The sequence below is a fragment of the Oncorhynchus keta genome, chromosome 28 (assembly GCF_023373465.1).
Source record: "Oncorhynchus keta strain PuntledgeMale-10-30-2019 chromosome 28, Oket_V2, whole genome shotgun sequence".
Lineage (NCBI taxonomy): Eukaryota > Metazoa > Chordata > Actinopteri > Salmoniformes > Salmonidae > Oncorhynchus > Oncorhynchus keta.
This window is the reverse complement of record NC_068448.1, coordinates 43,245,167-43,272,038: the sequence shown is the minus strand read 5'-3', so window position 1 is coordinate 43,272,038 and position 26,872 is coordinate 43,245,167. Positions and strand designations below refer to the sequence as shown.

General features: G+C 42.7%; 2 protein-coding genes across 2 annotated transcripts in view; both read right to left on the bottom strand.

Moving 5' to 3' along the window:
* Positions 1-149: 149 nt before the first annotated feature.
* LOC118361398 (peroxisome proliferator-activated receptor gamma) lies at positions 150-9,279 on the bottom strand. The gene is made up of 7 exons (XM_052483128.1): positions 8,903-9,279; positions 5,151-5,973; positions 3,564-3,655; positions 3,165-3,303; positions 1,786-1,982; positions 801-1,278; positions 150-529 (listed from the first exon to the last, which is right to left on the bottom strand). The coding sequence occupies exons 2-7, from the start codon at positions 5,887-5,889 to the stop codon at positions 282-284; spliced, it is 1,893 nt and encodes a 630-aa protein (XP_052339088.1). The 5' UTR covers positions 5,890-5,973; positions 8,903-9,279; the 3' UTR covers positions 150-281.
* A 2,146-nt stretch (positions 9,280-11,425) lies between these two features.
* syn2a (synapsin IIa) overlaps positions 11,426-26,872 on the bottom strand; it is a 33,645-nt gene continuing 18,198 nt past the window's right edge. The window contains exons 2-13 of the mRNA XM_035741287.2: positions 22,460-22,517; positions 22,217-22,308; positions 18,588-18,744; positions 18,389-18,478; positions 18,205-18,267; positions 17,943-18,085; positions 17,672-17,746; positions 17,250-17,352; positions 16,511-16,660; positions 16,110-16,170; positions 12,347-12,746; positions 11,426-12,190 (exon numbers count right to left, since the gene is read on the bottom strand). Coding sequence (XP_035597180.1) covers positions 12,058-12,190; positions 12,347-12,746; positions 16,110-16,170; positions 16,511-16,660; positions 17,250-17,352; positions 17,672-17,746; positions 17,943-18,085; positions 18,205-18,267; positions 18,389-18,478; positions 18,588-18,744; positions 22,217-22,308; positions 22,460-22,517 — 1,525 coding nt within the window. The 3' untranslated portion in view covers positions 11,426-12,057. The remainder of the gene's footprint in view (positions 12,191-12,346; positions 12,747-16,109; positions 16,171-16,510; positions 16,661-17,249; positions 17,353-17,671; positions 17,747-17,942; positions 18,086-18,204; positions 18,268-18,388; positions 18,479-18,587; positions 18,745-22,216; positions 22,309-22,459; positions 22,518-26,872) is intronic.

Here is a 26,872-nt window from a genome sequence, read left to right as displayed (position 1 = left end):
CTTCTGAAGTCAGACATTCGGTTTCCTTGAGAACCTGATGAAGAATAGCCTGGTCTCAGTGACTATTGTTGTTTACGACGTACAACCCACAGAGGAGTTGACGAAGCACAAACAGGTCTAGGACCAGGCTAGTTAAAGATCTATAAGGGTCTACACATTGTTACAGTAATCACAATTGGGATAATACTGTACTACTGTATATATAATAATAATAATAATAATAATATCACAGTGAGCAGTCTTCTTTTCCTCATAGCTGTTAAACTGAGTCCCCCTCCACTTTAGTACAGGTCTCTCATGATCTCCCGCAGTAGGGGATGCAGACACACCTCCAGCTCCTGCTTCTTGAGCAGGTGGATGAGGCGGACGTGGTTGGCCACCAGCTGCCGCAGGTCGGTCATCTTCTGCAGTAGCTTGGCGAACAGCTGGGGGCAGTCTGGGTGGATGGTCTTCAACTGCAGCTCCAGGGCCTGCAGCACTGTCTCCTGGAGGTCCTCAATGGGCTTCACGTTCACCAGGCCTGGGCGGTCTACAGTAGAGTACAACGTGGTCAAGGTTAGTCACCAGAGAGTGGGAGAGGGAAATAGAGGAAGGTTGGACAAACAGTATACAGCAGATGATCTGAAGTTATAATGATCTACCCGATGAGCAAAGTCCAATTGAAAGGATACAGCACAAAAGAGGACCACATTACTTTATATCTGGTCTCAAGCCCAATCAAGTTGTCTCTGAACAATAAAAAAAGGCAATCTTGCAGATCCTGCATATAAATGCATACATGAAAACGGAAAAACAATCACCTCCACTGAGGATGATGACGGCGAAGAAGAGCGCCATATCACTATCGTCCAGCTCCAGCACGTTGAACTTTACCGCAAACTCAAACTTGGGCTCCATCATCTCACAGAAGGGCTTCCTCAGGCTCTTGAGGAACTCTCGGGTCATGAAGATCTGTCCATAGGCAAACAGTGTGCCGTCCTTGTTCATGAGCGGCGCCAGCATGGTCGTCATGACCTCGATGACCCCGTACTTCAGCAGGATCACCTGGTCGTTCATGTCCAGCTCTGTGAACCCAGGGATGCTCTTGGCGAACTCTGTGACCTCTTGTACGGCCTCGGCGGAGCGGATCTGGATGCGGCGGAAGACGGAGAGCTCCAGCTCCCCAGCAGGCTCCTCAGGGGGCAGGACGGACCTCTGGCGCTCCAGTACTGGGAGCTGTCTACAGTTTATAAAGTACTGACCCGCCGTCAGAGACTTCATGTCATGGATGACAAACGGCTGGAAGAAAAGAGATGCATCCCATAGGTAATTAACTACGTAAAGAAGCATTTACATCCATTGTCATTCATTCTCTTGGGACTTAGTAGTGATTCTCGTATTAGGCACCTTGCTTGGTGCACAAGGGGTTAATCTACCTAGGAAATAAAAGGTCAATTAAAATTCAATCTGTTTCTCTAAAATATAAATAACAGTCTATTAGTCATTTCCTCTTAGACAAACTAACATGACCCAATATTACTGCTTCCTATAGAACTTAGATATTTTGCTACCAGTAAATCAGCACAGAGTGGATCTACCAAAAACTGTGATATTCAAATAAATAGAACCAAATGTCTGGTGTGTGTGTGTGAGTGTATGTGTGAGAGAGAGCGAGAGTGTTCGGTGAAGTGGCTTTCAATGGGTCTGTTCTGATTGATCTCACAAATTTCCCATGGACATCAATGCATCATTCCCGTAACACTGTGTGTGCATGTACAGTATCTCAAGTAACAACTGGGCCCTTACTGAGTTTCCGTGGGTCTTTCCAGAGAGGATGGCCTTGGCCTTGCTCTTGGTCAGGGGAAAGTGTCTGTGGTAGGACAAGCACAGCTGTCTGGACAGGGCTCTCAGGTCCGCTGACTCTGGGTTCCTGGGGTCCACATCCATAAACTCAGCCTGCAGCTTCTCTCTCTCCACCTGGGGCATCCGGCCGAAGCGGATGGCTGCATGGGGGCATCAGGGAGGTTTACAGTTAGTGCATTACATTCTAGCCTGGGCGCCAGTCAGACGCTTTCTGTATTAAACAATGCTTGCTCAAACAAGACAATGACAAATAGGTTGGCTAAAGAAGGACTATACTTCATCCCACTGTGTAGAAAACTTTCCAAAGTCTAAAGGCCCTTTTCAGACAGACAACTGCTGTTGAAACAGTTCATATTGAATATGTGTAACACCCTTGACATGAAATAAGTGTTATCAAATAGGACAACTAACCCTGTCAACCCTTTGTGAGTGGGCGTTACTCAGATTGTGATTGTATAATAAATATGGCTGCAGAAGGGCTTATGAACTTTTACAATTAGTTCTCATGGTCTCCATTTGGAGCCCAGCCCATCTGTCGAAGCATTTTATGTCGCGGCCACATTATCTGTCTTAATTCATCAACGATTACACTGAAAATATTTAACTGAACAAAAATGTGATGATTCCTCGACATTATATGGATGAGCTGAGACAAAGTTGCGTGCACATATTGTGTAACCGAGCAATGTCAACTGATGGTATATCGAATCCAAGTTTACACAGATTTGCAGGCGTTATAGCAGGTGCAGTGAAACGCTTGCGTTAACAGCTCTAACAGTGCAGTAGAATGTCTAGCAAATACACACATTAAAAATCATGTTAAGAACAATTAACATCAGAACGACATGACAACATCTCCTGAGAGCTTTGCTGTGTCTGCCAGCAGTTGTCCCATCACAGGTAATAAAAGAGTACAAAGGTCACTGTTATACAAACTAACATATAAATGACCAAGAGCAAGCTGTGGCTGAGATTGTGGACGGGCTGCATACCACTGACATACAAACAGGATGAAATCGCATTTTTATCTGATTTTGCCCAACATAAGTAGGCTATATTTAAAAGCATATCAAATGCAATGTTCAAACACATCATGTGACCAGCTAAGGCAGACGGACAGGAATGTGCTTATGGTTGCTATCTATATCTTCCAAATTTAGTGCAAGACAAGCAAAAGAAAATGTCTGAGCTTTAGGCAAAATGAATTGGAGCAGCCAGAAAACATTACATGACGCTCAGCTTTGGCGTTATCATCTATGACAAATCATGACCCTTACAAACCTTTGTAGATTATTATTTTTTCTTTACATAACAATGCTTACCATCGTGTGACATGCCCACAAGCAGACATTTCTGAAAGCGACAGTACTGGCACTTATTCCGGCTCTTCTTGTGAATCCGACAGTGCAGCTCACAGAGGTCATACACCAGTTTTAACCGCACGGTTCTGCGAAAGAACCCCTGAGAGAGAAGGGCAGAGAACATGTTGATTGTAGAATCCTACAGCAGCAGTTGGCTGTAATTATTTTTACAGGAAAAAATAGAAAGAAATGTCAACAAAAACCATGAGCTTTACACTAATCCAAGGCCCAGGGTGCGTGTTTAAGTTTCAGGGTAAATCCTTACTAATATGGCCCCATGGAGGTCACAGAGCAAGACATTTCTATACGTCCAAGCATTCACAAGCCAACAGAACCAAAGGAGGTAGGTCTCAGTCCTACCTTGCAGCCCTCACAGGCATGGACACCATAGTGGAAGCCTGAGGCCGTGTCCCCACACACTCTACAGTCAATATTGAGCGGAGAGCTGGCGTCTGTGTAAGTAGGGGGATTGGAGTGAGGCCGGGGTCTGGACAGGCTGACAATGCTACAGTCGCTAGACTGAGAAGGCGATAAGGGCTTATTGTTTACTGAACCTAAACACTATACAGTGGGGCAAAAAAGTATTTAGTCAGCCACCAATTGTGCAAGTTCTCCTACTTAAAAAGATGAGAGAGGCCTGTAATTTTCATCATAGGTACACTTCAACTATGACAGACAAAATGAGAAAAAAAATCCAGAAAATCACATTGTAGGATTTTTTATTTATTTATTTGCAAATGATGGTGGAAAATAAGTATTTGGTCAATAACAAAAGTTTCTCAATACTTTGTTATATACCCTTTGTTGACAATGACAGAGGTCAAACGTTTTCTGTAAGTCTTCGCAAAGTTTTCACACACTGTTGCTGGTATTTTGGCCCATTCCTCCATGCAGATCTCCTCTAGAGCAGTGATGTTTTGGGGCTGTTGCTGGGCAACACGGACTTTCAACTCCCTCCAAAGATTTTCTATGGGGTTGAGATCTGGAGACTGGCTAGGCCACTCCAGGACCTTGAAATGCTTCTTACGAAGCCACTCCTTCGTTGTCCGGGCGGTGTGTTTGGGATCATTGTCATGCTGAAAGACCCAGCCACGTTTCATCTTCAATGCCCTTGCTGATGGTAGGCTTTGTTACTTTGGTCCCAGCTTTCTGCATGTCATTCACTAGGTCCCCCCGTGTGGTTCTGGGATTTTTTCTCACCGTTCTTGTGATCATTTTGACCCCACAGGGTGAGATCTTGCGTGGAGCCCCAGATCGAGGGAGATTATCAGTGGTCTTGTATGTTTTCCATTTCCTAATAATTGCTCCCACAGGTGATTTCTTCAAACCAAGCTGCTTACCTATTGCAGATTCAGTCTTCCCAGCTTGGTGCAGGTCTACATTTTTGTTTCTGGTGTCCTTTGACAGCTCTTTGGTCTTGGCCATAGTGGAGTTTGGAGTGTGACTGTTTAAGGTTGTGGACAGGTGTCTTTTATTCTGATAACAAGTTCAAACAGGTGCCATTAATACAGGTAACGAGTGGAGGACAGAGGAGCCTCTTAAAGAAGAAGTTACAGGTCTGTGAGAGCCAGAAATCTTGCTTGTTTGTAGGTGACCAAATACTTATTTTCCACCATAATTTGCAAATAAATTAATAAAAAATCCTACAATGTGATTTTCTGGATTTTTTTTTCATCATTTTGTCTGTCATAGTTGAAGTGTACCTATGATGAAAATTACAGGCCTCTCTCGTCTTTTTCAGTGGGAGAACTTTCACAATTGTTGGCTGACGAAATACTTTTTGCCCCACTGTACATAACATCGAAGGCAAAAGGAAAGAGTGTCATTCAAAATGTGTGGCAATTGCTTTAACACAAGATTAAATTGATGTGAATAGATAATTAAGTTATTACACTTTTAGTTGTAGGAAATGACAGATTTATTGACAATCCCTTACAGTAGACTTACGTTGATACACGCTGTATGTGTAGTTGTATGAGTGGCTTCTGTCTGGGCTGTGGTTGATTGAGTGGTTTCTGTCTGGGCTGTGGTTACATGAGAGGCTTCTGTCTGGGCTGTGGTTAAATGATTGGCTTCTGTCTGGACTGTGGCTAAATGATTGGCTTCTGTCTGGACTGTGGCTAAATGATTGGCTTCTGTCTGGACTGTGGTTAAATGATTGGCTTCTGTCTGGGCTGTGGTTAAATGAGTGGCTTCTGTCTGGGCTGTGGTTAAATGAGTGGCTTCTGTCTGGGCTGTGGTTACATGAGTGGCTTCTGTCTGGGCTGTGGTTAAATGAGTGGCTTCTGTCTGGGCTGTGGTGGTGGGGAATGTTGTGGCTGTGGTGGTGGGGACTGTTGTGGCTGTGGTGGTGGGGACTGTTGTGGCTGTGGTGGTGGGGACTGTTGTGGCTGTGGTGGTGGGGACTGTTGTGGCTGTGGTGGTGGGGACTGTTGTGGCTGTGGTGGTGGGGACTGTTGTGGCTGTGGTGGTGGGGACTGTTGTGGCTGTGGTGGTGGGGACTGTTGTGGCTGTGGTGGTGGGGACTGTTGTGGCTGTGGTGGTGGGGACTGTTGTGGCTGTGGTGGTGGGGACTGTTGTGGCTGTGGTGGTGGGGACTGTTGTGGCTGTACTCTAGAGAAGGGAGATAAGGGTAGTCCAGCGTCGACAGTGTCTCCATGTCAAAACTATTCATCTTGTTGTCCATCTGTGCCAAGTCCAACGTGCCCAGCCCAAAACTCAGCAAGGACCACGCTGCTCTCCGTGTCCCCCATCTCTGGATAAGAAGACACTAGACAGCAGTGTTAAAAGAAAAAGGTAATCCGACAGTATAACCATCTCCATTCACTGTACATAGAGCTATCCAGGAGATAACAGAGAAGGAAAAGCATTAATTACCTCCGCCGTTGTAACTGTCCTCTAACTTTAGCCTGTTAAGACTAAGAAACAGAACTGGACTAATTCTACATTCACGCTGATATGGATCTGGTTATGGACTGTACTTTAGATTCAGGTGAACACAGGAATGCAATTTAAGAATGGTTTCATTGAGCTTGCAGTAGTGCTTAACAGATAGTGAGTGACAACTTATTCGTCCGCCCCACTGGTAGGAACTCTCAGCCCCACTGTCAGTGAACTCACACTTCTGTATGATTTCAGCGGGACAGTAAGAACATCTTAGACGCTAGTAAAATGTCTCCTCTTTCATAGAACACACAGACAGATCTTTAGATGCATTAGTAGAGACGGGTCAATATAGCCATGCTCACTTCAACTCAAAGAAAGACAGGTCGAACTACTCTCTCTATCTCTCTCTCTGCAGAAATCGAGATATGATTCAATAAAACATCTCTGATTGTAGGATGATAAATTCCCTTTCTGTTATATGTAGCTATTGTCTTTCAAAAGTCACGAGAGAACTTTAATGGGTGGCATTGGCCATAAATCAAGAGGCACATCATTGGATAATACGTTTGTGGGAAGAGGGCCAGGCTTTCAGTGTGATGCATCAAATGCTCATTCTAGTAGGTTTGTTTTCTAAAAAGACATCCATTCCCAGTACAAGACCTAATTACAACCTCTAACAGGCTCAAATAGGTCTTGCACATGCTCAAACCTGTGCTGTGTGCAATATAAAATGTGTGTGTTTTTGGTTTTACTATCCTTGTGGGGACCAACAGTGAGGACATTTCGCCACAAGGACAAAGGATATTTTAGGGTAACAATTAAGGTTAGGGTTAGAATTAGGGTTAGGGGTTAGGTTTAGGAGTAAGGGTTAGGGAAAATAGAATTTTGAATGGGAATCAATTGTTTGGTCCCCACAAGGATAGTATAACAAACATGTGTGTGTGTGTGTGTGTGTGTGTGTGTGTGTGTGTGTGTGTGTGTGTGTGTGTGTGTGTGTGTGTGTGTGTGTGTGTGTGTGTGTGTGTGTGTGTGTGTGTGTGTGTGTGTGTGTGTGTGTGTATGTGTGTGTGTGTGTGCATCATAATGATGATAAATGGGAAACTCAATCATCAAGTTTGCGGACGACACAACAGTGGTAGGCTTGATTACCAACAAACGACAAGACGGCCTACAAGGAGGAGGTGAGGGCCCTCGGAGTGTGGTGTCAGGAAAATAACCTCACACTCAATATCAACAAAACTAAGGAGATGATTGTGGACTTCAGGAAACAGCACAGGGAACACCCCCCTATCCACATCGATGGAACAGTAGTGGAGAGGGTAGTAAGTTTTAAGTTCCTCGGCGTACACATCACAGACAAACTGAATTGGTTCCACCCACACAGACAGCATCGTGAAGAAGGCGCAGCAGAGCCTCTTCAACCTCAGGAGGCTGAAGAAATTCGGCTTGTCACCAAAAGCTCTCACAAACTTCTACAGATGCACAAATCGATAGCATCCTGTTGGGCTGTATCACCGCCTGGTACGGCAACTGCTCCACCCCATGCTTCACAGCATACCTACTGTAAGGCTCTCCAGAGGGTAGTGAGGTCTGCACAACGCATCACCAGGGGCAAACTACCTGCCCTCCAGGACACCTACACCACCCGATGTCACAGGAAGGCCATAAAGATCATCAAGGACAACAACCACACTGCCTGTTCACCCCGCTAGAAGGCGAGGTCAGTACAGGTGCATCAAAGCTGAGACCGAGAGACTGAAAAACAGCTTCTATCTCAAGGCCATCAGACTGTTAAACAGCCACCACTAACATTGAGTGGCTGCTGCTAACACACTGACTCAACTCCAGCCACTTTAATAATGGGAATTGATGGGAATTGATCAAATATATCACTAGCCACTTTAAACAATGCTACTTAATATAATGTTTACATACCCTACATTATTTATCTCATATGTATACGACGTATATACTGTACTCTATATCATCTACTGCATCTTTATGTAATACATGTATCACTAGCCACTTTAAACTATGCCACTTTGTTTACATACTCATCTCATATGTATATACTGTACTCGATACCATCTACTGTATCTTGCCTATGCTGCTCTGTACAATCACTCATTCATATATCTTTATGTACATATTCTTTATCCCCTTACACTTGTGTGTATAAGACAGTAGTTGTGGAATTGTTAGCTAGATTACTCGTTGGTTATTACTGCATTGTCGGAACTAGAAGCACAAGCATTTCGCTACACTCGCATTAACATATGCTAACCATGTGTATGTGACAAATCAATTTGATTTGAAATGACCTACACATACCTAAACAGAAGACTGATAAAGTCCCGTGGAATAGTCTTGTTACCCAAGTGGAATGATTTTAATAGTTAGTGTGTTAGATGTTGGTAAACTAGGAAACACCTGAATTTTGGTGATCATATAGAGGTCTCGATTATACAATAACATAATAATAGTAACATAAATTGAAATAAATGACATCTTTGTCAAACTGTCAAAAGTTGACAGTAGCCTTTTTCCAGTTTGAATTACAGACAAAGTTAACATTTAAATTCACAACGGAAATCTTTATTATAATTCAACAATGTTTTTTTTTATGCCAATGCAAATAGGTCTAGATAAATTGTCAAATGAAATAAATGAAAGCCTTTGATCGATCTAAGACCAGTATCAGTTTATGCAAAGCGTTGTCAGACATCAGTTTCACTTGTTCACTTTTAGCCTGAGCCAGGCAGTCTACATTCTCACGTATCAGAATAATTCAAGGCTGATATAGCCTAGCTTACCTGTCCTGGTCTTCTACGCAAAAACAATAGCCTTATAACGCTTCACCACGCACTTGTAGAGCTTCATTCACATATTCCACCATCTTTCTTCCTTTTTCTTGATCCCGTTGTAGCTGAATTATAGGCCAGGGCACTGCAGGTTGCATGTGGGTCATATGGCCAGTATCTGAATGACATAAGTTTCCCTCGCCCAGTTAAAGCCTGCATACTTCCCTTCCCCCATCAATTTGCCGGATGGACTTTAGAATCATTACTTCACGGAAGACTGGAGACAAACCTGTTGCTCAAAGAGTGATTATCTGATTTGATAGGTAGGCTGGAAGAGTACAATGATGTAGGCTACTGTAGACTCCTTTCTGAGAGTGTTTGATTCTCGTAAGGTGTGAAGCACTGTATTCAGAGCAGCAGTACACAGAAATCCATAGGCCAACAGGGGTCCATTTTTGACATAAAGGGGTAAAAAAAAAGAAAGAAAATCATAATTTCAAAACAAATATTTTATACTTCTGAAATGTTTTAACTTTGTCAAGCAATTACCCTGAGAAAAAAATATATAAATGCAAGATGTAAAGTGTTTGTCCTATGTTTCATGAGCTGAAATAAAAGATAAACAACATTTTCAATATGCAAAGAAATGCGTATTTCTCAGAAATTTTGTGCACAAATTTGTTTACATCCCATGTTAGTGAGCATTTCTCCTTTGCCAAGATAATCCATCCACCGGACCAGGTGTGGCATATCAAGACGATGCACCTAGTGGTGCACCTTGTGCTGGGGACAATAAAAGGCCACTCTAAAATGTGCAGGTTTGTCACACATGCCACAGATGTCTGAAATTCTGATAGAGCGTGCAATTGGCATGATGACTGCAGGAATGTCCACCAGAGCTGTTGCCAGAGAATTCAATGTTAATTTCTCTACCATAAGCTGCCTCCAACGTCATTTTAGAGAATTTGGTAGTATGTCCAACCAGCGTCTCAACCACAGACCACGTGTATGGAGCCGCGTGGGTGAGCGGTTTGCTGTTGTCAACATTGTGAACAAGTACCCAATGGTGGCGGTGGGGTTATGGTATGGGCAGGCATAAGCCACGGACAATGAACACAATTGCGTTTTATCAATGGCAATTTGAATGCACAGAGATACCATGACGAGATCCTAAGGCCCATTGTCGTGCCATTCATCCACCGCCATCACCTAATGTTTCAGCATGATAGTGCACTGCCCCATGTCTCAAGGCTCTGTACACAATTCATGGAGACTGAAAATGTCCTAGTTCTTCCATGACCTGCTTACACACCAGACATGTCACTCATTGAGCGTGTTTGGGATGCTCTGGATCAACGTGTACCATGTACCTGCCAACATCAAGCAACTTCGCACAACCATTGCAGAGGACTGGGACAACATTTCACAGGCCACAATCAACAGCCTGATCAACTTTACACTAAGGAGAAGGCAAACGGTGGTTACACCAGATGCTGACTGGTTTCTGATCCACGCCCCTACCTTTGTTTTTAAGGTATCTGTGACAATCAGATGACCATCTGTACTCCCAGTCATGTAAAATCAATAAATTAGGGCCTAAGGAATTCATTTCAATTAACTGATTTCCTTATATGAACTGTAACTCAGTAAAATCTTTGAAATTGTTGCATGTTGCATTTATATTTTTGTTCAGTATACCGTTACCTGTCCAAAATTGAAATGAGTAACGATTAGTCAAAATCAGTCATGTAATCTTATTACTTTCTGTTACTTTTGGATTACTTTCCCCTTAAGTGACATTAGGAGAAGACAAAAAGGATCCATCAAATGCATTTGGTGTGCCATCACAGTGGTCTCTGACTTGAGGTCAGACTCGCTCAGGTGGAACAAACTCAAAGTTGTGCCCTTTTTCAATGCTGAATTGAATGTCATTGATAAAATTGAAAGGTGTCGTAGTGTATTTTTTTTCTCACCATAATCCTTTCTGGATTTAAAGGTAATCCAAGAAATAATCATCTAGTGTCTGTCATCTGCTTACAATATTTTAGCTGGTAATGTAACGGATTACAGTTACAGTTTTTTTTGTAACCAGATTACATGTAATCAGTTACTCCCCAACCCTGATCGCCCATATCGGTGGGCATTTTAGGTCATACAGGTATGTCAGATTAGCTCAATCTCCAATTTCTGAGCCTCCGAGTACCACAGAAACACGACACTTTGAACGAATAACAGAAGAGTTTTCATAACAAGTGGCCATGGATCCAATTGATAAAAAATACACGTTGAAACATATATTTTGAAACATCAGATTTGACTATAAATGCGACATTTTTCAAATATATGCTTATTTTAGGGATATTAAACCATTTACTGGGGTTACAAACGGCTTTGCAATCACTACTGCTTTGAAGCTAAACGCATGTTGCCTCTTTTAGGGGTTAATATAACTACAAGTGTAACCTGTTAATTCCATGGGTTACATCTGCATTTCTAATGCAGAGAATGAGTAGGCCCTCTAGAGTCACATTGCTTATTGATGCATGGTAACTTTATTAAGAGTTGTAAGGACTGCAGAAACCATCAGTGGATATACTCATGTCAACAATAATGTCTACAAACAAAGCCAAATGCCTATCACAATACCACTAAAATAGAACTCCAGATTGAACAGTTTATGTCGACACAGATAAACCGGGCATTAGTAAATTATGGCTATGGATTCCCGTCTCTGTAGAAACATGCAGTTAGTTTAGTCAATTAGTGATTTGAGAGCATATGTCAAAATAGGAGAGACTTTAAAGGAGTGTTGTAATCTCCTTATGCTAATGACAGACTGTACACGTTCAAACTATTAAACACATTTACAATAAAGCTACAACATTCAAAAGTCATAAATGCACATTACAGATGGTTTGATCCTCTTCTGCCCAACAGTGAGACCCACACTACTGCATGATCAACACAAACTTTACATCTCTCGACTTGCATCTCAAGAAGTCATCGATTGTAGTACTGTAATGATATAGCATGCACAGTACGTATGTATCTAGATAAACAGGAAGGAGGTTAACTGTAACACTTTGTGAAGTTGATGACACAGAGACTGGTTTCGGTACCTCATTTTTCATTCCTTCTGTTTCAGGGATATTCAACCCACACTGCGTCTAGTCAGAGAACAGACTTACAAAAGACTTCCTCAAGTTGCGCATGGTCTCGGCTTTGGCCACGTCTTCACTGGCTGTACGAAAGAAGGATGTTTCCTTCAGACCAAAGGCATTGGTCAGGGACTGAGATTTACTGGAAAACAAAATAAAATAGTTGATTACAATCTGTAGAACGTCAAAGGTTTTGTCAGAACAAATAACCTCACAACTTGACTCTTCTTTTTGGCTAAACCTTTTAGTTACGTCTGGAACTATGTTTTTTTTTATGTTGCTGCCAATGTGTTCTTACTTCAGCGATGGATGTGCCTGTGCTTTTTCCTCTGCTGTTGGCTGCTCTACCACTGGAGGCTGGCTCTGCTCAGGGCTCAGGTCCTTCTGTTGTGCCTGAGTCGTTGGCTCATTTTGGGGTTGGGCCAGTGGCTCAGGCTGGGGCAAGGCTGAGGCCTGTGGAGGTGCCTTGAACTCGGGTTGGAGCTGAGGCGCTGAGTTGCGCTGTCTTGGGGGTGCAGGCTTGGCAGGCTGTGCTGGAGGTGTTTGTTGAGCCCCCAGGCCTCCTGGTCTGGGCTTTCCCTGACTCGCTGACTGGGGCTGCTGTGTGGTTGGGGTAGGCCTCTGGCTTGAGTCCTTAGCAGAAGCTTTAGGAGTTGACTTTGGATCAGGTCTGAGACTTTGGGGTTCCACCCGGCCCCCTAATTTTAGTACAAGAGACACTTTATGATATTATCACACTTTTGCTGTGGAGAGAGGATATTGAAAGTCTTTGAATTTGAGTCTGTATTTTTTTCACAGTTGTACGCGAAATTTTGTCCCTCAAACCATCTGACAAAAACAGTAGACACAGTCTAAGATCGACACTGGTCAAGGGAGGAAGTAAAAGCTGCGAAATGAAGACACACAAAGCAGGAGGGGATACAATATTACAATACTGCAGATACATTATCTCTCATGCATGAGAAGCAATGCAATGTGGGGCACACATGCTTTGAGGGTATAGATGGAGGGGTTTTGACCAACCAATCAGTTTGCTCAATGATTCTCCACCTCAATAATATGACATGATAGATAAAGAGTTGAACTATCATTAGTGGGTCTAAAAATAGTAGTAAATTGACGTTTTCTGACCTTCACGTGTGTTTGTTGTCGGTCTTCTTGCTCCAAATATATTTCTATAAACTGACATTTTTAAGGAGTCTCTCTAGCTACTGTATGTACATAGTGCCACCATATAGGGTGATTTGCTCGTTAATATTGTCTTTTTATACAACCATAACAAATATGGCGACACAGACTGAGCATATACCGCAAAGGAAGCTTTATTGCCAGTGACAGGGGCAAAATATCCAGTTAGGGAATTTTTTTCCACAATGTATTGTTATCTGTACTGAATTCTTTCAAACAATTCAACACTAGTTCCAAGAGAACACACTTAACAGTTGGTGGCCACCCTGGTCCCAAATAGCTGCAACCCAGCCGGTATGAAAAACTAAGCCAGCAAAGGAGTTTCACCTGGGCAGGATGGCTGATTTTGAGTTTCCACTGACAATAGCGCCTTTGATCAATTAGTTACACAACAAATACCTCACCATGCAACTATTAAGGACCTTGGTGCCTCCACTCTATCCTCCCTTTTATAGGAACGTCATGGCAGTTTGCCCCACAAAACCACAACACAAAGCCACAGGTAAGGCTTTTTACAGGGTTACTCTCTGGGTTATCGGCACAGACACAATGGCATTTCATACACGTTGGAACATAAATTGCACATAGAGCTTGCTAACATAGTTCATTTGTACAATTCTGTTAGTAACAAACAAAAGTGTGTTTTAGAATGTGACACACATTTACAATGGTGTTGATATAGCTGTATTCTTAGTTGTGCAGTGTGACCATTGTACCAAATAGGAGACATGCATGGATTCTACATTATTAACTGCTACTTAATGCAGGTGTTTTTAATGGGAAAATGTTTATATCCCACTTGGGAATGTAGCTGTATGAATAAATTATGGAATAATATATGGTAATAAAAATATAAAGAATATAAAGTTAAAAACATATATATTGCACTCTCCATTAACTCAGAGGAGTATAAGGCAAATATGTCAAAGAGTCCTTAAATGGCAGTAACATAAGCATAACTCCACGCACATCATCACTGCAAAACAGAGCACCATCACCGTTGTCATGGCAACACCAACATGGTTGTTGATATTCTGCACGGACGGTGCGCTTATGGTAGAATCAGAAACCTCATACCTAAAATTTCAGATATATTATGCAACACGTCGATCATTTAACTGATCCCAGTTTAGTTTTTTTGACTTGACAATATAATTTAAAGTGACAGAACTAATTTGACTACTTCCTGAAATATATATATATATATATATATAAATAAAAACAGATTGACACATTAATCGTTGGACAAAGAGGCAACGGTTGTTACTGGAATCTTATTAGTTGACAGACAAACCTCTAGAGTCATTATGTTAATGTATCTTAATTATTGGAATGAATGAGAGCGTTTGAATATATCATAGTTAGTTACTCTCTAAATCTATCACATAAAATCTCTCCTCTCACGATTGCAACTGCAGCTGCCACAAACCAATCCCATATACGTGCTTGCGTGATAATAAATGAGTCAAATATGTATTAGGAAAAAAAATGGTACACTAAATAACATCCTGTTGTTTTTACAGTAATTTATTGGCAGCCAGGTCAGTTGCTGTAAAAAAAAAAGTACAGTATGTTACCATAAATTCTAAAGAAACTGGTTTAACAGTGCATTACTGTAAAACGTACTAATGTACTGTTAAACCAAAGTTTATTTTGAATTTACAGTAACATACTGTACTTATTTTTTTTACAGTAACTTACAGGTAACTGTCTGCCAGTAAGTTACCATAAAAACAACAGGACTTTTAAATTTTTTCTTTTTTACAGTAGTCTATTGTAATTGTGTAAGTCTAATCTAATATGCTTGTCCTCATACACATGAAAACAGCTATGGCTGTGTTCTGTGCATAAGGAACAGGTTCTAAAACTGTCAAAGAACTGTCTTTCTAAGCGTTGGTTGTTATAGCAACATTCACTGATGGAAGTATCTTGATGGGTAAGCTATCTGCTAATAATGGACAAAGACAAATCTATATATCATATCCGTTCAAACAACGCATGGAATGAAAGTTTTACATAGCAGTGATCTGGCTGTATGTATGCAGGTACTCATCAGCTTTCTTGGCTCTAACATTTGGTTGTTTATGCATACATCTATTTTGTTTAACTTATACAATATGCATTTGTTATTATGACACATTCACAATGCATAAATCACAAGGACCATAGTTTGTATCAAAAGAATAATAGTGGTGTCACTAAAGAAACATCCAGAATGAGAAGGAAAAAAAACATACTGTTACCTGCCTGAATATCATACATGCAAAACAAAAATAAATATCTATTATATTAGTATATGTATGAAAATAATTACCACTACAGTCATACGCACCAACATGTACATATTGACATATACACAAACGTCAAACTGCACAACAAACCACAGTTTGAACAATATCTAAAAGTACACACCAAAATGGAGAAATAAATGGGGGTAGAGGGAGGGCAAATAATGAATAATGACTGAATCAAACATTGGGCACACACAGCAGCACTGGACTCAGTGTAGGCACAATCTGCTTATTACACTGTCGACAACAGCCCCAAAGACCCACGGCTACAGATAAACAGAGGCGACCGTTACAAGCACACTAAATCAACAGGGAAACACGTTAACAGTACATCTTGACACTGCATAGAGGAAAAACACAGTCCAGGCCAGCACTACACTCTGGCCCAAACTAATACCAGCCACATCTCAGTCCGTCTACCGTCTCTCCCCCCCAACACCCTCCCCGCTTGTGTCCAGCTAATGTACGTCATCATCATTTCGATATTAGATAGACTTCCTCCCTGGCGGGCTACTCAGTTGGCCTGAACGGGTTTTGGCCCCACTGCAACGCCATTACAGTCGAGAATGTACTGCAGACAACCTTGAGGAGGGTGTGCAGTGCCAGTCTTGGGATCAACCACGAGGTCCTTCTGGCCACCACTCTGCAAACACACAAAACACAGTGATACTCCCAGGGACACTACAGTAATAGTGTCCACTACAAGTAACATTCTTTAATTGCAGAAGTCATTATGTCCTTATGATACAATTCTGCTTTAAAGAATGCACTTTTTAAACAGGAATATATTTTACCTGCAATAACATCTGCTAAATATGTGTATGTGACCAATAACATTTGACTTGATTTAATATGGCTGTAACACAATAAACTCTAATATAGGCGGAGGCTCTCAAACCGGATTTCCTACAAAGCCTTCCTGTAAGACTATGACTGATCACATCCCCCCCATACAGTGGTGTATGTAGCCTACTGCACCATACCTGTGATGGCTGCATGGTGGTGGGTCTGTTAGGGGACCCAGTGGGTGTCCGTCCTACTGCCTGGTTCATCTTGGCTACCACCATGTCAGTGATGAGCTGCCTGTCCTCTGCCTGATGCTCTCCTACCAGTGGCATGGAGGACCCCACCACCTGACACACACAGAAGATGGTATTATTACCAGAGGAAGAGAAGGTGGAAGTGGAGTAGGTTATGAAGGGTGGGCACTTTTAGTTGAAATTAGGGAAAAACGGAATGGCTGGGAAAATAGGTAGCCCAACAGCTAAGGAGTTAGACCTGTAGCCAAAAGGTCACCTGTTCGAATCTTAAACAGGCGTCGGGAAAAAAAGGGACTGCTGGGTTCATATCCTAAAAACAATCCCCTACCGTTGGGCCCTTGAGCAAGGCCCTTAACCCCAAAACATGCTCTCCATCCAGGGGCACTGCAGCTTGACCCTGTGCTCCTCTCAACTGTGTGTCTGCGTGAGCATGAACATATAGTTACAACCATGTGTAGGCTGCTGTTCCCATAGCAACCAGATAGACTCAAAATGACCTGACAAGGATGTGGAATACATCAATACATCGATGAGCAAAGATGTTGCATCTTTCATTATATTGCGTCGGTGTGTCGAGAGCAACTACATAATGAGGCAATACAGCATAAGACATTTGTGCAATACGTCAAGCACTGTGCATTGAAATATTTTCACGCTTACGCCAACTGTATGAAGCTCATACCTCCGTTATGTAATCTCTCCCATCCTTCCCATGAATGGCTTTGACAGCACAGATATCCAACCCTCCGAAGATCACTGAGCAGGTGTCAACCCACAGCTTGTACCTGAACACAGGGGGAGGAAGGATAAGACACTCCCAAAAAGTGCTCTTACATAGTGTCACAGTCTATAGATTCATGCCAAAGACAAGTGTTATTGCTATTTAACAGAAACAAATTGCATGTAGCAATGCAATTACTCAAATGGCTGGTATCAATTGTGTACCATTCAGAGAGAACACAATGCAGTGCCAACTCGGATCAATACAGACGTAGCTCATTAAGAGACCGCGTAAACGTGACTCTCGTAATGAGACAGGGCATTGTCCTATTAGAATGGATGCATTATCCGTGGTGAGGTACTGCTGTTGTTCAGGACTCATACCTGTCAGTCATGGCCACTTGTTCCAGCATGGCTGAGCCTGTGTTGGTCTTCCAGTTGCCAGAGATTGAGGTCCTCCTATAATGGATGAGGCAGACATTACACATGTATACATATTAAAGTCCCTGGCAAATTCAAATTGTGTTGGATTAATTTGATTACACTGCTGGATTATTTCGAGAAACGGACGATCCTTAAGGTACACTGTGGAAAATGTGAAGCTTTTCAGAAGCATATATCATACACATAAAACAGGTGAATAATTAGTACGTACATGTAAGCTTTGTAGTCATTGCCAATCTTCTGGATCCTGATGTCGTACTTGGAGTCGATGAGAGGCTCAGTGGTGGTGTAGGTTTGGGTGAGAGCCACCACACTGGCAATGTCCTGGAATTTACTGTGGTTATCTACCCTCACCTGGACACACACACACACACCAGAGTACAGTTAGAAACCCATGTATTTTTTCTGATAGTATAATATTTTTTTGTGAAGCAATTGTTTTTGTAAATTACAAGAATGACAAACATTCTTACCTTTCCTACTCCTGAGTGAGCGTGCCCAATTTTCACAACGACAGGAAACGTTGGCATGGCAACCTGGGTAATAAACCATGTAGACGTTATTGTTTTACGTATGCGTGGTTTCATCAGACAACAAAGCAAAAGAAGTCACACATTAAATGCTACATTTCAGAGCAGGAGATGATTAGGTTCTTACCATATCCTTGTAGTTGGGATAGAAGGTCTGTTCAATCAGAGGGAACTTCTCTGCACCAAGCTTCCTGTAGGTGCTTATTAGCTGTGCAAACTGGAGTCAAACATCAGACATCCATTAGTCAAATTATGCAAACTATGTACTGTAGGCACAAATACACAAGCATCATGCATGGAACCCAGCCAGTCCTCTGTCTACCTACCGCCCAGGGCTTGTCACACAGGTTGTAGATGGACTCCAGGGTGTTGATACTGGGGATGCCCCCATACTGCAGACCAATGATCAGGTTACGGAAGTCCTCGTTCTGGGTCATACTGAAGGCATGCTGGCGGATAAGGACAAAGTCAGGCTTGAATGACCTGTAAAAAAAAAAATGAATATACAGATGCTTTAGAGAGAAATGCGATCGCATGTTGATTTTGTACCCCCACACCAGACACGATCAGCACACGCAGGTTGAAATATCAAAACAAACTGAGCCAATTATATGAATTTGGGGACTGTCACGCTGTATAATGAAAGGAGATAGGCGCAGGAATATGTAATAGTTTTTATTTTATTTCTCCACACAAAATAAAGTACGTCATGAAAAACAAACACGTACTTTTGTGTGTGTATATGTATAACGATGTGAGCTGAGATTCGGGAAGCAAGTTCAGGGAGTGAGTGTTAATCAAATAAATGGAACATAATACAAAACAAGAACCTCGAAGAATGCACAGACATGAAACAGAAACAATGATGCCTGGGGAAGGAACCAAAGGGAGCGACAAACTCAGCAAAAAAAGAAACGTCCCTTTTTCAGGACCCTGAAAAGGACAGATCTTCATTGTAAAGGGTTTAAGCACTGTTTCTCATTCTTGTTGAATTAAACCATAAACAATTAATGAACATGCACCTGTAGAACGGTCGTGAACACACTAACAGCTTACAGACGGTAGGCAATTAAGGTCAAAGTTATGAAAACTTAGGACACCAGAGGCCTTTCTACTGACTCTGAAAAATACCAAAAGAAATATGCAGGGTTCCTGCTCATCTGCATGAACGTGCCTTAGGCATGCTGCAAGGTGGCGTGAGGACTGCAGATGTGGCCAGGGCAATAAATTGCAATGTCTGTACTGTGAGATGCCTAAGACAACGCTACAGGGGGACAGGACGGACAGCTGATCGTCCTCACAGCAGCAGACAACGTGTAACAACACCTGCACAGGATTGGTACATCCGAACATCACACGTTACACCGAGGGCTGTACTCTGGAGCGGGATTGATTTGGAGGTGGAGGGTCCGTCATGGTCTGGGGTGGTGTGTCACAGCATCATCGGACTGAGCTTCTTGTCTTTGCAGGCAATCTCAACACTGTGCTCTTACAGGGAAGACATCCTCTTCCCTCATGTGGTACCCTTCCTGCAGGCTCATCCTGACATGACCATCCAGCATGACAATGCCACCAGCCATACTGCTCGTTCTGTGCGTGATTTCCTGCATGACAGGAAATTCAGTATTCTGCCATGGTCAGCGAAGAGCCCAGATCTCAATCCCATTGAGCACATCTGTGACCTGTTGGATAGGAGGGTGAGGGCTAGGGCCATTCCCCCCAGAAATGTCCGGGAACTTGCAGGCACTTTGTTGGAAGAGTGGGGAAACATCTCATGGCAAGAACGGGCAAATCTGGTGCAGTCCATGAGGAGGAGATGCACTGCAGTACTTAATGCAGCTGGTGGCCACACCAGATACTGACTGTTACTTTTGATTTTGACCTCCCCCCCCTTTGTTCAGGGACACATTATTCCATTTATGTTAGTCACATGTCTGTGGAACTTTATGTCTCAGTTGTTGAATCTTGTTATGTTCATACAAATATTTACACATGTTAAGTTTGCTGAAAATGACAGGTGTGCGCCATAACGAGCAGCCTGGTGACCTAGATGCCAGAGAGAGCACACGTGACGTGACGATCCAGGGGAACAGGAGCGGACCGGTCACCTCTGCAGAGGTGCAGGAAACCCGTCAATCCGGCTGAGACGCAGGAGTATGGTGACCAAGAGTGCCGGAGAGAGAGCGCATAGTTGATGGTACCCCCTCCATTGGAACGTTTGGATCCAGCCTCAGGGACGATCCCCTGGATCAGGAGTGGACCGGTCACCCCCTGCTGATGCGCGGGAACCTGTCGCCAGCTGGAAGCCTGGCAGGGGATCCGGTTGAGGCATGAGAGCCTGACGAGGCAGTAGAAGCAGGGGAGCCTGGCAATCCAGTGAAGGCATGAATGCCCAAAGAGCTGGCTGAGGCAGGGGAGCCTGTTGATCCGGCTGAGGCATGAGAGCCTGTAGTGGCTTCCGGACCCGACGTCATTCCCACCGAGCCCAAAATACAAAAACCACTCCTTGATACTTCCCTTAGGTGCGGCGTCATTCTGTAACGATGTGAGCTGAGATTTGGGAAGCAAGTTCAGGGAGTGAGTGTTTAATAAAATAAACAGAACATAATACAAAACAAGAACCTCGAACAACACACAGACAAGAAACAGAAACAATGAAGCCTGGGTAAGGAACCGAAGGAAGTTACATATATAGGGCAGGTAATAAAGGAAGTGATGGAGTCCAGTCTCCCGATTTGAAGGTGCGCGTAACGATGGTGACAGGTGTTGGCCATAACGAGCAGCCTGGTAATCCAGAGGCCGGAGAGGGAGAACACGTGACAACAGGGATGTAACCCAAACTAAAGAGCGAGTTGTAAACCTCTAAATAATACACGGGACGAGACCCGTAATAACAAGTGCACAATAACACGTAGCAGGAAAGCCAATACAACTGAGCACAGGTACTCACAAGACCAAACGGCATGGGATAATAATCGACAAGGACAACGGGGAACAGAGGACACATACACATACTAATCTGGGGGAATGGGAACCAGGTGTGCGTAATGAGACAATCAATCCACAGATGAGAAAGGAATTCAGTTGACCGTTTTATCTGTCGGAGTAGAGGACCTTGTGCATTTCAGGTAAAATAACAACTCAACGTTTATATCCCAGGACAAATTAGCTAGCAACAGCAAGCTAGATAAATTGCCATAAATGTTACATGCGTTTCGACCTGTCCCCAAATTAATATCGTTGGAATATCAAATCTGGAAATTTGCCATGGTTCTCTTTACATGTGAAGGTCAACTAATGCTGACCACACCACTTGTGTCGTGTGCGCAAGCATTGAAAATAACATGCATGTTATTCAATCATTGTACCCACACTGCTCGCGCACCTCAGCGAGCGTCTGCTAAAATAGATTATATTTGCCTGTCCCATCTCCTCGTTGGTTTTTAGGAGCATATACCCACGTGCCATCTCCGCATTGGTGTAATGCACCATAAAGTTGTTTGCCAACCTCTATATAAAGTCCAAAGAAGTAAAAAAAAAGAAGCCTGAGGAAGGAGGAGAGATGATGAGAAAGGAATTTGGTTTACCATTTTGTCATCTCTCCTCCAACCTCAGGATTCTTTACATTTTTTTAAAACTTTGGACTCTATATGTTTGGCAACCAACTTTATGGTGCATTACTACTGGAGTGTGGACATCAGTTAATCTTTGAGAGGCAGGACTTGCAGCGCGTTGAGCGTCACAAATAGCACCAACTTGTCGCAATGATTGAATAACAGGTATGTGTACATTTATTTTGCAACGCTCTCACATGCCACAGGAGCGGTGTGGTCAGCATGTAAGGCTTGAGTGTGTTGCTCAGGAAAAATAGCCTTTCAGAGCAATGGTGAATTGTCAATGAGTTCAGATGCTACAGTTTGGCTTGTGTGTGTGTGTGCGTCCATGCGTGTCTCACCTGGCCACCTTGGTACCATTTCTCAGAACCTGCATGTCCACATTACAGCTCCCATTGGCATGAGCTATGATGTTGATCTCACTGAACTCAGCCTGCAAGGCAGAAAAACAGACAGGTACATCTGAAGACCTGAACGTAGACACTACAACAATAGGAGTCATAGATACATATTCAGTTTCTAGGTAGAGAATTCTGAGACAGGTGCCAAAAGTTAATCGACGCAGTTTGCCTAATGAGGCTTACCTGTTCGACTTTGATGTCATAATCTCCATGTACTTTCTTCCCTCTGAAGAGTTTGGCCCTAGGCAATAGAGACATTCATTGATTATCCTTTTGATGACATTATGAGAACACTGTGACTCATTGTGATTGTGTTTCTCTGTGGATGCCTTCCATCAATTTACAATCAGGTACAGCTCCAGTCAATATTGAATAAGATACACTTCATTGAATTTAATATGCATCAATATACATTTTATGGCGCGAACACATGCATCTTAATGATTTAATTACACACCACACCGTTACCCAAACATTCCGTCTTTGTGGCACATATCCCCTCAGATAAACGTGACTTAGAGAACTGTTGCTAGTGATAAAGTCAAGGTGGTGATATATTCACTCCGGGGCCATACTAGCGAACATTTGAAAAACTACGTTTAGACTTTTTCTTAGTCTCAAAATGTGCATCAGCCAATTGAAATCATTGATGTAGTCGCACGTGACAAAGCGCTACAAGTTAGCTGCTCCCATTACATAACCTGGCACATTGTAACGGCTGTCTTGGGAAGAAGGTGAGGACCAAAGTGCAGCGTGGTAAGTGTTCATCCTTTTTAATGTAAATTGAACAACAAAGGAAACAACCGAAACAGTTCTGTCTGGTGCAGACACACAAAGACAGAAAACAAACACCCCCGAAACGCAGGTGGAAAAAGGCTACCTAAGTATGATTCTCAATCAGAGACAACTAACGACACCTGCCTCTGATTGAGAACCATACCAGGCCAAACTCAAAAACCAACCAAGAAAAACAGACTGCCCACCCCAACTCACGCCCTGACCATACTAAAACAAAGACAAAACAAAGGAACTAAGGTCCTCACCTGAGCTTGTGGTGGTTATTATTTCATGTAACAAATTCTGAATCAAACATACACTTTATATCCACCAACCAATGTAATTTCTTAAAATACTGTAGGTCAATTTGACCACCAGAGGGATATTTTAAACCTCCTAATTCAAGTTTTCATTTTGTTCCACATGGAACAAATAGTAGAGTGCCAATATTGCGTGATGCATCCTTGACTAGGCTACTAGCTAGTAACGTCAGACAAAATTCCAAAAGACAGAATCGCACATTTTGGAAGATAAAGGCCTAGACAACATTTAAGTTTATTTTATTTTTTATTCATTTTTTCCCCGTTAAAGCACACGGATGGGTGTGAAACGGATTAGCAAAAATGTTGGATTTTGTATCAATTTATGCCATTGTTTGGTGGATAAAAAGTACAAGATCTCTGATAAACTGATGCAGAATTTGTTACAGGAAATAATCACCACCACCTGCTCAGTTTAGCATGGGGCTTAATATACCAGATTATATAATGGGAACAGCTTTCACGTGCGACTACGTCACAGATTTTAATTGGCTGATGCACATTTTTACAATGTTCTCAAGTATGGCCCCACACTGATCATTTTCATTTTTTTGTTCCGGTTTATATCCCTGTTATATGACATTTTAGTAGGCTACCCTGTTGCAGCAATTGCTGCCATCTGTTGGATCTTTACTGCCCTCTTGAAACAAGATACATTTTACAATTGCTTAAATTATCTGGTTCAATAGCTATGGTTTTTGTCCAAGATAAAAGCCTTTGTGGGGACTAAAGCATTTGTTTGGTGTATCTTAGTCTACTGAGAGTCAGTTTAGCATCGAGCTACGTCTGTACAGACACTGCCACTCATTCCCTGTCAATAAACAGGCTGGGCACTATTTGAACCCACACACACTGCAGTTGTTGAATATACCCACGGACAAAGAGGGGAGAAAAAAAATCTTAAACCTTCCTCAGAAATGGTGCTGTACAGTTCAATGGCCAAAGTAATCAAAAGGTGCTGTGTACATGTATTTACAGTAGGGCCATACAAGGTTTCCATGGCCGGCCTTAACTTTCTATTGAAATTACACATCAATAACAGTGATCACTGAAGTCTACTAGCAGAAGAAAAATACAATCGAAGCAATTATCATACACATAAAGATGTTTTATTGTCCCATACACCAGATAGGTGCAGTGAAATGTGTTGTTTTACAGGGTCAGCCAATGTAGTACAGCAACCCTGGAGCAAATAAGGGTTAAGTACAGTACCTTGATCAAGGACGCATGTTTCACCTCGTTGGCCCGAATACTCGCACCAGCAACCTTTCGATTACTGGCCCAACGCTCTAGGCTACCTGTCACCCTCTGCTTGTTTATTTCACGTTGGTACTGTATGTCAAACACACCCTAATGAGGAACAGCTGAATAATTCATGGCTGATCTAATTTGAGTCTGGGATTTATCTGTGGCTGTGGAGGAAAACAAGCATCTGAATATGAATCACGCCAGCACAGTCACAGTAGAATGAAAACCTGTAGATACTTTGTGTTATGATAAATGGCCTCTGTGAATGGATATATGCAGGGCTGCCAAATACATGACTCAGAGACAGAATCACAGTGACAATGCATTAAATTGTAGGGGTTGGTTTAAGGCAGGGCTGCCAAACCCTCTTCCTAGAGGTCTACTGCCCTGTAGGTTTCCAGTCCAACCCTAATTTAGCATATCTGATTCAGCTAGTTAACGGCTTGTTGAGCCGCTAATTAGTAGAATCAGGTATGTTAAATTAGGGTTGGACTGAAAACCCACAGGACGGTAGATCTCTAGGAAGAATATTTGGCAGCCCTGGCTTAAGGGATGGTTCAGCATCAGATCTCCCTGATTCAGTTCCTACTTCAACTTATATTTCTTGTGGAGGATGTACTGAATATATTTGTAGAACAGAGGTGGTTCAGAACCAAACTCACGAGTAATCTTCCCTAAGACCTGAATACTTGCATTAGCTCCCCGAGCTAATGCCTTGGCTTTGCTCAGCGAGTTAACAGTCTTGTGGCTCAGGTTGAAACTCCAGTTGGTTACATTACATAGCATGTAGGTCTATGCATTGAGGCAGAGATGATTAAACCTACAATCAACCGCTTGATCTTTGCTTTTTTTGCTCTGTACCCTGACCATTGCACATGCTAATAAAGTCCACCTTCCTGCATTGAATGAAGTAGCCTACATGCCACTTGTCCAGGACCATATGGTGTCATCATCAATAATAACTGACCGTTTATAACAGAATTCAGGCGCCAGACATTTCAAAGCGTTGAATGTAGAATTGCTGGTAAATTACCCATGCACAGAACAACAGATGCCGTGTACTGTAGATGGAGACATTTTTTATGTTATTTATAAATCAGTGCGGTTTTCAAAGTGATGAGCCCAATTTGAGCTCTCGATGGAGGTGGCTGGTATTGTGATGAAGGTTGAGGTTTGTCTTCTAAGAGCGTGCAGTCTAATGTAGCTACTGATGAGTAAGATGACTACAGATCAAATGATGCATCATTACTGCGAGAGCTTTTATCTAGCTACGGCTAGCTTTTTCAAACAGAAATTTGCTTCCTGTAGAACTAATTCCAAAAAGTTTAGGACACTGTAAAGTCCATGTCCAAGATGCTGCCCACTGCACTGGGGATAGGAAACACTGTCATCACCGATAAATCTACGATAATCGACAATTTCAATAAGCATTTTTCCACTGCTGGCCATGCTTTCCACCTGCCTAACCCTACCCCGGCCAACATCTCAGCAGTCACGGGTGCACCTCAGCCACGCTGAACGTCCTAAACGATATCATAACCGCCATTGATAAAAGACAGTACTGTGCAGCAGTCTTCATCGACCTGGCCAAGGCTTTCGACTCTGTCAATCACCACGTTCTCATCGGCAGACTCAATTGCCTTGCCTCGCCTGATTCACCAACTACTTCTCAGATAGAGTTCAGTGTGTCAAATCGGAGGGCCTGTTGTCCAGACCTCTGCCAGTCTCTATGGGGGTGCCACAGGGTACAATTCTCGGGCAGGCTCTTTTGTATATATCAACGATATCAATGATGTTGCTCTTGCTGCTGGTGATTCTCTGATCCACCTCTATGCAGATGGAACCATTCTGTATACATCTGGCCCTTCTTTGGACACTGTGCTAACAAACATCCAAATGAGCTTCAAGGTCATACAACACTCCTTCTGTACACTCCTTCCGAGGCCTCCAACTGCTTTTAAATGCTAGTAAACCTAAGTGCATGCTCTTCAACCGATTTCCAACTCAATTAGCACCCTCCAACTCAATTAGCATCACTACTCTGGACGGTTCTGACCTACAATATGTGGACAACTACAAATACCTAGGTGTCTGGTTAGACTGTAAACTCTCCTTCCAGACTCACATTAAGCATCTCCAATCCAAAATTAAATCTAGAATCGGCTTCCTATTTCACAACAAAGCCTCCTTCACTCATGCCGCCAAACATACCATCGTAAAAAAGATTATCCTACCAATCCGTGACTTCGGC